This window comes from Capricornis sumatraensis, chromosome 15 (genome assembly GCF_032405125.1).
Source record: "Capricornis sumatraensis isolate serow.1 chromosome 15, serow.2, whole genome shotgun sequence".
In the NCBI taxonomy this organism is placed as follows: Eukaryota; Metazoa; Chordata; class Mammalia; order Artiodactyla; family Bovidae; genus Capricornis; species Capricornis sumatraensis.
The window spans coordinates 14,120,129-14,132,210 of record NC_091083.1 but is presented as its reverse complement, the minus strand read 5'-3'; the positions used below and the strand labels follow the sequence as shown (position 1 = coordinate 14,132,210).

The following is a 12,082-nucleotide window of genomic DNA, read 5'->3' as shown; positions in this document are numbered from 1 at the left end:
CATTTTTAAAAAAGAAATTTAGAAGCATAGTCCAAACAGTTTTTTCTCCTCCAGCAGCTTCACACCCCAAAGGCATCAAATATTATGTCCATTGGGGTACATTATAATACTGCAGTTAGCCAGAGAGACTAGTAGAACACATCATGTCCAAAAAAGAGAATCATGACCTTAAGTTTATTCAAGGATCCAAAGAGCTGGGAAGAATTACTATTTAGAAATAACTATAAATGAACCATCTTCTATTTGATCCCTTTGTAAGAGAAGGCTCTAGGCTGAAAAAATAATCCTCTGCTTTCAACTCACCCATCTGAGGCAAACACCATCCAGTTCCAGGTAGTCTGGAAGACCAGACCAGGAGAACACTCCCCCTCCCATTTCCTTTCCTTCTTTCTCCTTCACCCTCTCCCCTCCCCTCCCCTTTATCTGCCATCTCCAGGCCCAAGTCAAACCTCTGAAACAAAAGTCAGAAAATAGGGACAGGTATTTTGGTTTTGTTTTTTTTTTTCCTTTATTTCTGAAGTTTGCTTTCTATCGGCGAATTTGTCCAACTTCTTACTCGCAGAAGAAGTCAATATCCTAGGGGATAAAAAAAAGCGAAAAAAGACTGAGCTGAGCATGCAGGACCAAAAAAAAAAATAGATGTAGATCCTTTATTTAAAATCATACGTAATCAAAGGGAAATTTGGAGTTAAAATAAGTAAAGCTTGAACCCCGAGAGTATGACACAAGTTTTACTCTCACTCAAAAACTACTTAAAATGAAAATTCTCAAATACACTTTTAATTTATGATTCTTTGACACATTCAAGTTCAATGCTAAGACATGATGACAAATGAGTTGCATTTGTGTAGGCTGGTCAATGTTTTAAAGTTTTTTTGCATAGCGATTAGCTCCAGAAGAACTATTTAAAAATAATCACCTTGCAAAATCACTCAAAAAGGATCTTTTATTTCTGTTCTGGTTATACAAGACCCCAGGGCATTAGGAAAAGTACAATTCTTTTTCATACATAAGTAGAGTCTCTGTATCACAAAAATAGGCATTCAAATTTTTTCCAGAATGTTTTGATTTTATTAAATAAATAATAAATACAGGTGCTGATATTTTTCTCAGACCAAGTGTTTAGTTGATAAGTGAGCCTGTCAGTAAGACTCAGTTAATACTATTTTGGCTTCTTTCTTTGTGACGTGGAGTCATTTCCAGGATAACCTACAACTAAAACACTTTCTCTAGTGACAGAGAGAGTTCACTAACCTTTCAACATTGATAGTAGGTATAAATGCTCTCCCAAGTCTCGTTGTCTAGAGATGCCACCCTTGGAAGTAAGGAGCTTTACTCAACGCAGTTTGTAAGTTGCGTGATGCATCTTTGTACACCTGCCTACATCTACATTCTGAGTACTTCTCTCCCCTCTCCCCAGCCCCAGAGACACTTACCGTGGTAGGAACTTCCTTGGTGGCTTCTTGGTACACATGTTGTTCCTGGACCAAGTTGCTGGGAAAATAACCCACGGTTCCCATTTCATCCTCAGACTGATTGGCATAGACCTGAGTGCCCAGAAATGTAACAGAGATGGGAAAGCGGACGTGATACTCTTGTAGAAACCCTCAGGCATCCTGTTTGTTGTCCATGGGAATCATATAACTACCAATGCCTTGCTTCTCAGTCTGGATTCTGGGGGGTACAAACCCAAATCTGAAGTTCACTCACAGCAACTAAGTCACCCCACAGAAACTGCATGTCTGTTCTTTTGTGGCCCACTCTTACTGACCTGCCACTTGAGCATCTCAGTGTGCAATCTGTGAGCTGCCTAGAAATCTTTTTTGGAACCCATAAATGAAGTCTGTATCTTTTTTTTTTTTTTTTTAAGTAAATAGACACTGTTATTTTAAAGAACTTTTAAAGGACTCTCCCCATTTTTTAAAATTCAAGTGAACAGATTCTTGAGTGCATTTCAGATTTAATTCTTCATTACTTGAGAACACATCTCTGGAGCTGGAGCTGCAGTGGAGCACAGTAAATCAGTTCAGCTTCATCCCTCCCCAGGGCCCACCCCTGTGTGTTCTAACTGAAGAGAGCAGATTCTTTGAAGTGAAAGAGGGTGCTAAAGTTTCCTTAAAAATATTGAAATGTAGCCTGACTGCCGGCACACATGCCTTTTACTTGGCAAATCCACTCAAGTATTTTTGAATAAGGTTCAAACTCTTTGGGATGTTCACGCCCCCATGTGTTCGACTAGATTTTCTTGCCAAAACAGCAGATAAACCTACATTGGGTTTTGTGATGAAGTTTTCCTTGTTTCTTTAAAATGCAATGAAAGCAAATATACATGAAGTTTTGCATAGCCACAGCTCCTCTATTGTTCTTAACAGCTAGTTTTAAATATTAAAAGGCATCGAAGATAGGTAACAGAGGAAAAGTTAAGGGCAACATGTGTCAAGATAGTTTATGTATTTTAAATAATCTCGTCTTACGCTGCCAGCCCAGAATTCTCCAGCTTCATTTTCTTTTACCAGCTTTGAGTAAACATAGATCCGCTGTCCTTTTTTAACATTAATGAATCTACAGTCTGGAGCATTGTAATCTTCTTGAGCTCTGGCCAGAGAAATAGTATCTGGAAGAAAAAACCATGAAATAGTATCCAGAAGAAGAAAGCATTGACTCCTGGGTTTTATAACAGTAAAAACCGCAGAGCATATCAGAAAACTAGGAAATCACAGTGACTAACACCTCCCGGTTTATAGCTCACATTCAATTCCAGGAGATAACTAAGGTTATTAAAGCAGCATCCAACAGAATCTTAGCCAAGTGAATTCTTCATGCTGAGACACAAAAGGCACAGACCGGGAGAAACGACGCTAATCGCATGCACATTAGAGAAGATTCACTTCCAAATACAATTAGATTCTACGCTATTAGTGGATATCTTTTTTTCAATTATATAATAGAAAGGTAATAAAAGGCATAAAAAAGTCCTTACAGACACACTCATCATCTGCACACAGCTTCTTGGAGGCAAGTCTGTCCATAAATATTCCATGCACAGCACATATGGCCACAAGACCTGGGAGGAAAAGGAACAAGAGTCTTGCCATCTTCCTCTTTTGCTGTTTTTGCTTTCGCCCTTTGAGTGGAAGTGGAGACTGACTTCAGTGCTTCCTGTCTTTTATGTGAAAGCCAGACATCTGGGCGAGTCCCCTGCAGCCAATGGGGAGGTGGCTACCCGGGCCTCGGCCTTCATAGCAGTGACTGGGCTCTAGGGGTTATTTAGCATCGGATTTTCTAAAGAGACGCAAACGCTGTGTCTTTTTTTACACACAAATGCTCTCCAAAATAGTCCACTATTTTAAAAACACTTTATTTTATACTGAAGGACAGCTGATTAACAATGCTGTGATAGCTTCAGGTGGACAACAAAGGGACTCAGTCAGACATATGCATGTATCCATTCTCCCCCAAACTCCTCTCCCATCCAGGCTGCCACATAACATTGAGCAGAGTTCTCTGCGCTACATACAGTACGTCCTTGTAGGTTATCCATTTTGAATTCATTCTCGAAGTCCGTAGACCTATATCTTTTTTGTAAATAAGCTCATTTGTACAATTTCTTTTTAGATCCTTCATATAAGTGATGTCATACAATATTTCTCCTTCTCTGTCTGACATACTTTACTCAGTATGACAATCCTCCACCCTTGTTAGAGTCACTTTTGCTGTGGTTTATTACATCAGGAAGACATTGTTGAAAGAACTATGAGAATTTTAAGTCATTTGAAAAATGTTTTTAGTTCAAACACCATATCTTTCAATGTATGAGAAGATGTACTAATCGTAGAAAACTGTTGAAAATGTGATATCTATATCCTTAATACAAATACTTTCGATTAAACATCTAATAACATCTGGATTTATATAATAGATAAGTAGAGAATGCTTACATTGACAAATCATTCCTGATGGGATCCTTCGGAGCCATGTGTATTGGGTCAGACATGAATTGTAACATGTTTAAGACCCTAGCAGCGGGGAGATGAGGTAGGTGGTTTGGAGAAATGGAACTGGCTTTTTTATGCTTCCTGTCTTGGAGATTTTCGAAATTCTGTCTCCAATGTGCATGGCTAATAGAGAAGGGAGTAAAGCTGGAGGTTTGTGTTTCTCCTTGAAGCCCCCATCCCTGCCTGGCCTACTTCCAGGCATCTTTCCTATGGGAAGGGGGGCACCGCTACAAGTCATCAAAGCTGAAGCACTAATACCTGGCTCCATCTATTCAACAACTACTTCCTGAGCACCTATGTGCCAGGCACTGTTGTAGGCACTAGCGACAGTGTGAATTTAGAAAGACCCAGGCCCTAGGGTTTACTGTCGGGAGAAAGACACACTTGGCTGGTGCTTGTTAGAGGGTGTTTGGGGCCACTTCTCTCTCTTAAAGTGCCCTCTCCCCCATTATTTCCAGGGTTTTTTTTTTGGCTGCACCATACAGTTTGTGCCATCTTAGTTCCCCGATCAGAGATCAAATCTGCACCCTCCGCAGTGAAAGCCTCGACTCTCTAACCACTGGACTGGCAGGGAATTCCCTAGAAGTCATCTTTGAAAGGAGAATGCCAGTGCGGTTTTTCTTTCTATAATCTGGAGGCCTAAGAGGATCTCGGGGAAAATGAAAGCATCGATCAAACCCTCTTAATCCTGATCCGGCAGCTGTTTCACACAGATTGTAACAGTCTCCAGCCAGCCCTTGACACAGGTGAGTTAAAAAGACAATTGCTATGTAAGAGGCACTTTCTGAAATGAGGACTGCACAAACTCAGCCAGGCCCCCTCAAAGCAGGGTGAAATGTTGAAAAAAGCCACGCCTGAGCAGTCACAACTAAGCCAACTAAGCTGAGGCTTGGAAGCCATCGTGGGCCATTCAAAGGCCAAGAACTAAGAAAAGAGAGACCCCAGCCTCCCAAGGGCCACCTGAGCAGGCCTGGGATGTCCTAGGGTTCTGCAGCAGGAAGAGTTGGGGTGGAAACTAGAAGCTTCTCTGTAAAAGTTTACTCACAAATAGGAATTCAAACTTACAACAACTCAGCAAGCTATTGTGCCTGGTAGCGCACCATTCGGGGTCTGGTTGGGGTGGGGGTAGCGTGGGGCCGGTGGTCCAGAGATGGACTGTGTCCTGAGCTTCCTTCCCTCCTTTTTCTAGATTTTCAGATGGACTCTCTGAACCTTTAATCCCCCAAAGACATTTTTTTTCTTTAGTTCCTAAATTAGCTTCTCAGTCTGGGGTTCTCAAAAATGGGGGCTATAGCTCCTTTAGGATGCAAAAATAGGCTTGGAGGGATGGAGGCAGCCTCCTTGTTGTGATGTTCAAGGCCCTGCAGGATCTGCCCACCTCCCTACGCCCTCTGGAATCATCTTCTGTCACTGTCCTTCCCTGGCTCTGTTCCTGCCACACCAGCCTCTCTGTGTTTATTTGAAGCTCATGTCTACTTCACGCCTTTTGGGCTTATTGCCTTTTCCTCCGGTTACTGGCCTTCCCGCTTCTGATGGTCAAGATGGCTCGACAGACAGACCAGTTGTTTAACAGAGACACTCTTGCACTCCTCCAACGCAATCTGTCCATCACACAAAACCATGGGACCCTGTCCTAATACATGTTTCACTACTTGACATGGCTTGTTCACTTTCTTGGTGGCTGTTTGTCCCCTGACGCCACAGTGAGAACTCCACAAGGTGGGGACCTTTTCCATCTTGTCCATTGCTCTACCTTTAGCACCCAGAAAAATGCTTGGTATTCATAAATTGGTATTCATTGAAAGCATGCATGAGCCCCCCCAGAATTATATGCTTAGGTGTGTACATGCATGTACACTCTTTTTCTTCCCCCCTGGGAAAGTCCCTAGGTTTTATCAGAGCTAAAGAGAGGCTCAGGCTTCCCTGGTTGCTCAGTGGTAAAGAATCTGCCTTCAATGCAGGAGATGGGGAGACCTAGTTTCGATCCCTGGGTTGGGAAGATCCCCTGGAGGAGGGCACAGAAACCTACTCCAGTATTCTTTCCTAGAGAATCCTACGGGCAGAGGAGCCTGCCGGGCTGCAGGCCATAGGGTCGTAAAGAGCGGGACACCACTGAAGAGACTTCACACACACACACACACACAAAGAGGTTCATTACACCCTTCAAATTAAGACTCATTAACTAAATGATCAGAGCAGAGATGCTGGGGTCTTGCCACCAAAACATGGTGTCCAGACTAGCAACTTTAGCATCATTTTATAAAGTCTCTCAGACCCTACCCCAGACCTGCTAAATTGCAAACTACTTTTTCCATGATACAGAAGTGATTTGTATGGACATTAAAGTTTGAGAAGTGCTGCTTGAGGGCAATCAAATACGGCACAGAATTTTAGCCAGGATTTCACATTCACTATTATGTCTTTGCTGGATTCATTTTCAAGAGACAAAATGCCTATTAAATACCCTAACAGAAGATACTTTAACTAATAAGAACCTACTGTATAGCACAGGAAACTCAATACTCTGTAATGAGCTATATGGGAAAAGAATCTAAAAGAGTGGATATACGTAACACTGATTTACTTTGCTGTACAGCAGAAACTAACGCAACATTGTACATCAGGCATACTCTAATAAAAATTAATTTAAAAAACTTATGTCCACACAGAAACCTGCTTAAAAATACTTTAAGCCTTTTAAAAATTTTGGCTGCGTTCAGTGTTAGCTGCAGCAGGCAGGATATTTGATCTTCATTGCGGCATGTGGGATCTTTAGTTGTGCCTGCAAACTCTGAGTTGCAGCTTGTGGAAACTAGTTCCCTGACCAATAACCAAGCCCAGGGTCCCTGCACTGGGAGTGTGGAGTCACTGGATCACCAGAGAAGTCTCAGGCCTCTACATATAAAATGGAGATAGCAGGGGGAGGAGAGGGTGGTACCAACTAAGACAGCAGCACTGAAATATACACACCGCCACGTGTAATGTAGACAGCTAATGGGAAGCCACTGCATAGCACCACGAGCTCAGCCTGGGGCTGTGTGACGACCTAGAGGGGTGGGATGGGGGCGGCGGGAGGGAGGTCCAAGAAGGAGGGGCCACATGGATACTTATGGCTGATTCATGCTGTTCTATGGCGAAAAACCAACACGGCATTGTTGGTTTTTTTAAATTAATTTTTTGGAGGCTAATTACTTTACAATATTATAGTGGTTTTGCCATACATTGACATGACATGAATCCGCCACGGGTGTACACGTGTTCCCCATCCTGAACTCCCCTGCCAAGTCCCTCCCCATCCCATCCCTCTGGGTCATCCCAGTGCACCAGCCCTGAGCACCCTGTATCATGCATCGAACCTGGACTGGTGATTCGTTTCACATACGATAATATACAGGTTTCAATGCCATTCTCCCAAACCATCCCACCCTTGCCCTCTCCCACAGATTCCAAAAGACTGTTCTATACATCTGTGTCTCTTTTGCTGTCTCACATACAAGGTTACCGTTACTATCTTTCTAAATTCCATATATATGTGTTAGTATACTGTATTGGTGTTTTTCTTTCTGGCTTACTTCACTCTGTATAATAGGCTCCAGTTTCATCCACCTCATTAGAACTGATTCAAATGTATTCTTTTTAATGGCTGAATAATTCTCCATTGTGTATATGTATCACAGCTTTCTTATCCATTCGTCTGCTGATGGACATCTAGGTTGCTTCCATGTCCTGGCTATTATAAACAGTGCTGTGATGAACATTGGGGTACACGGGTCTCTTTCAATTCTGGTTTCCTCGGTGTATATGCCCAGCAGTGGGACTGCTGGGTCATAAGGCAGTTCTATTTCCAGTTTTTTAAGGAATCTCCACACTGTTCTCCACAGTGGCTGTACTAGTTTGCATTCCCACCAACAGTGGAAGAGGGTTCCCTTTTCTCCACACCCTCTCCAGCATTTATTGCTTGTAGACTTTTGGATCGCAGCCATTCTGACTGGTGTGAAATGGTACCTCATTGTGGTTTTGATTTGCATTTCTCTGATAATGAGTGATGTTGAGCATCTTTTCATGTGTTCCAACACGACATTGTAAAGCAATTATCCTCCAATTAAAAAAAATGGAGATGTGAGCCTCTCACAATAGTTTCCATTTTGACACTATCTTCTATTTATCAGTAGACTGCATTTAAATCTAATCATATAACCTACTTCATAAAGGTAGAAATCTGCTTTGTTAATTCTTAACTTTGACTCACGTTAGAATTACACAGTGAGCTTGAGAAGTATTGGCGACTGGGTTTCACTCCTGGAGATTAGGATTCAGTTGATGTGGTTGTAGGTTATTGTTGTTGTTAAGTCATGTCGGACTCTTTTGGGACTCCATGGACTGTTGCCCGCGGGCCCCTCTGTCCATGGGATTTCCCAGGCAAGAATACTGGAGTGGGTTGCCACTTCCTTCTCTAGGAGATCTTCCCAGACCCAGGGATTGAACCTGAACCTCCTATATTGGCAGGTGGATTCTTTACTGCTGAGCCACCTGGGAAACCCAGTTGTAGGTTAGGTCTGAGTATTTGCAAATATCTTCCAGATGATTCTAATATGCAGCCAAAATTGAAAGTTAAATTCAAGTTGAAAACCACTATATTTAATGGTGACAACATCTGCTCTCTTCAGACATTCTGTACAGCTCCCACAGATGGGAAAAGTAAGAACGGTCAGAAGATCCGGGTTTGATTGAATCATCTTCAAAATATAGCTAATAAATACAGGGAGATTAATGGGCCTGGAGGAGAAAAATTAATTAAAAGTAAGGAGATGGGGAAGGCGAGAATAAACCCGGTGCCATGGGGTTGCAGTCAGAGGTACTGTTGCAAATTCATTACTTTTTAATATAATTGAAAATATATATCCATAGACATATAGTTGTGATATCCCTATAAAATTAGGATCCTGAAAGGCTTAGGACAGCCTGAGGAATTGACAGGAGACTAAAGAGACATGCCAACTATGCTCAACACATGATCCTGGATTTGATTCTTGGGTCATGATTGGGACATCAATAAGTCGGATGGATGCTATTTCTTGATGTTGCTGGTCATCTTAGAGTTATGTGAAAGAGTGGTCTTGTACAGAAAATACAGCCTAAGAGACTAAGAGGTGATGAGCAACTAGGTCCACACACTCCCAGATGGTTCTGCTAGGGTGCAGGAGGGCTCCCCAACTAAGCCACAGTGGCAGAATGATTCGCTTGAATTAAAGTTACTTAAAACACAACCAGCAAGAGTGACACTCTGACCTTCATTTTTGTCCCCCAGAAAGCAGAAAATAAATCTCTCATGAGAAAGGTGTACCCCTTGCCTCCAAGGGTAAGACACCCTTTTCACCAGGGAGAGGGAATTCGGGTCAAGAAATTTGTATAAACCTTATTACTTCTTGAATTTACTACCAGGGACAAACTTCTTAGATTCCTCTCTAATTGAGCACACAAGACCCAAGTTTCTTTGTCCTGTCAATTCATCTCTATTGTTTCTTTCTCTAAAGGGTATAAAAGTTGCCTGCTTCGAATGTTTTTATAGCCTAAGTTACAAAGGTAATCAGTTCAGTTCAGTCGCTCAGTCGTGTCCGACTATTTGCAACCCCATGAATCGCAGGCCTCCCTGTCCATCACCAACTCCCAGAGTTCACTCAGATTCACGTCCATCGTGTCAGTGATGCCATCCAGCCATCTCATCCTCTGTCGTCCCCTTCTCCTCCTGCCCCCAATCCCTCCCAGCATCAGAGTCTTTTCCAGTGAGTCAACTCTTCACATGAGGTGGCCATAGTACTGGAGTTTCAGCTTTAGCATCATTCCTTCCAAAGAAATCCCAGGGCTGATCTCCTTCAGAATGGACTGGTTGGATCTCCTTGCAGTCCAAGGGACTCTCAAGAGTCTTCTCCAACACCGCAGTTCAAAAGCATCAATTCTTCAGCGCTCAGCCTTCTTCACAGTCCAACTCTCACATCCATACATGACCACAGCAAAAACCATAGCCTTGACTAGATGGACCTTAGTCGGCAAAGTAATGTCTCTGCTTTTGAATATACTAACTAGGTTGGTCATAACTTTTTTTCCAAGGAGTAAGCGTCTTTTAATTTGATGGCTGCAGTCACCATCTGCAGTGATTTTGGAGCCCCCAAAAATAAGATCTGACACTGTTTCCACTGTTTCCCCATCTATTTCCCATGAAGTGATGGGACTGGATGCCATGATCTTCATTTTCTGAATGTTGAGCTTTAAGCCAACTTTTTCACTCTCCACTTTCACTTTCATCAAGAAGCTTTTTAGTTCCTCTTCACTTTCTGCCATAAAGGTGGTGTCATCTGCATATCTGAGGTTATTGATATTTCTCCTGGCAATCTTGATTCCAGCTTGTGTTTCTTCCAGTCCAGCGTTTCTCATGATTTACTCTGCATATAAGTTAAATAAGCAGGGTGACAATATACAGCCTTGACATACTCCTTTTTCTATTTGAAACCAGTCTGTTGTTCCATGTCCACTTCTAACTGTTGCTTCCTGACCTGCATACAGATTTCTCAAGAGGCAGGTCAGGTGGTCTGGTATTCCCATCTCTTTCAGAATTTTCCACAGTTGATTGTGATCCACACAGTCAAAGGCTTTGGCATAGTCAATAAAGCAGAAATCGATGTTTTTCTGGAACTCTCTTGCTTTTTCCATGATCCAGTGGATGCTGGCAATTTGATCTCTGGTTCCTCTGCCTTTTCTAAAACCAGCTTGAACATCAGGAAGTTCACGGTTCACGTATTGCTGAAGCCTGGCTTGGAGAATTTTGAGCATTACTTTACTAGCATGTGAGATGAGTACAATTGTGGGGTAGTTTAGCATTCTCTGGCATTACCTTTCTTTGGGATTGGAATGAAAACTGACCTTTTTCAGTCCTGTGGCCACTGCTGAGTTTTCCAAATTTGCTGGCATATTGAGTGCACCACTTTCACAGCATCATCTTTTAGGACTGGAAATAGCTCAACTGGAATTCCATCACCTCCAGTAGCTTTGTTCGTAGTGATGCTTTCTAAGGCCCCCTTGACTTCACATTCCAGGATGTCTGGCTCTAGATGAGTGATCACACCACTGTGATTATCTGGGTCGTGAAGATCTTTTTTGTACAGTTCTTCTGTGTATTCTTGCCACCTCTTCTTAATATCTTCTGCTTCTGTTAGGTCCAGACCATTTCTGTCCTTTATCGAGCCAATCTTTGCATGAAATGTTCCCTTGGTATCTCTAATTTTCTTGAAGAGATCTCTAGTCTTTCCCATTCTGTTGTTTTCCTCTATTTCTTTGCATTGATCGCTGAAGAAGGCTTTCTATCTCTTCTTGCTATTCTTTGGAACTCTGCATTCAGATACTTATATCTTTCCTTTTCTCCTTTGTTTTTCGCCTCTCTTCTCTTCACAGCTATTTGTAAGGCCTCCCGAGACAGCCATTTTGCTTTTTTGCATTTCTTTTCCATGGGGATGGTCTTGATCCTTGTCTCCTGTACAATGTCATGAACCTCATTCCATAGTGTAATAGTAAGACATATATACAATTTGTTGAAAAACCAAGAAGAGAAATTCCCATGGATCATCTGTAAAGTAATACAATTATTTGTGAAGCAGACTTAAAAAGTTGCCAAAATTAAATTTCGCATTTGCCACTAATTTAAGACAAACACTGTAATTTATAAAAAACATATTGAAAAAGTGAAAAAGAAAAGAGTTTGTTTTGGCCACTATTTAGGTTCTCATTTCTATGGGACCTCTGTGCACACGAATTAACATTTGTATTTTCTGTTAATCTGTTTTGTGTCAATTTTATTATTAGTCCAGCTGGAAGAATTCAGGAGGGGTGGTGGGGAAATTTCCCTTACTTGACAGTTCAAAACCATTTATGGGAGTTCTGTGTACTTTTTCAGCTACTTTCATATAAATTGGATTTTTTTCAAAATAAACAGCTTTCAAAAGTAATCAGATGTCACTTGTCTGCTTGAACTCTTCTCACAGAACTTATGTCCCACACAGACTTCCATGCGAATGTTCAGTCACTTTATTCACAAT

At 41.9% G+C, this 12,082-nt stretch overlaps 1 protein-coding gene across 1 annotated transcript; it reads right to left on the bottom strand.

The window, feature by feature from the left end:
- Positions 1-552: 552 nt before the first annotated feature.
- OTOR (otoraplin) lies at positions 553-3,095 on the bottom strand. The gene is made up of 4 exons (XM_068987924.1): positions 2,981-3,095; positions 2,475-2,614; positions 1,437-1,547; positions 553-576 (listed from the first exon to the last, which is right to left on the bottom strand). The coding sequence occupies exons 1-4, from the start codon at positions 3,093-3,095 to the stop codon at positions 553-555; spliced, it is 390 nt and encodes a 129-aa protein (XP_068844025.1).
- Between the last annotated feature and the right edge of the window lie 8,987 nt (positions 3,096-12,082).

What these genes read in the sequence shown, in the direction of transcription:
- OTOR (XM_068987924.1), bottom strand. Translation starts at nt 3,095, where the DNA reads ATGGCAAGACTCTTGTTCCTTTTCCTCCCAGGTCTTGTGGCCATATGT. An exon ending in GAGAATTCTGGGCTGGCAGC is followed by an intron (nt 1,548 to 2,474) that starts GTAAGACGAGAT and finishes CTGGGCACTCAG; the next exon opens with GTCTATGCCAATCAGTCTGA. An exon ending in CCAAGGAAGTTCCTACCACG is followed by an intron (nt 577 to 1,436) that starts GTAAGTGTCTCT and finishes TTTATCCCCTAG; the next exon opens with GATATTGACTTCTTCTGCGA.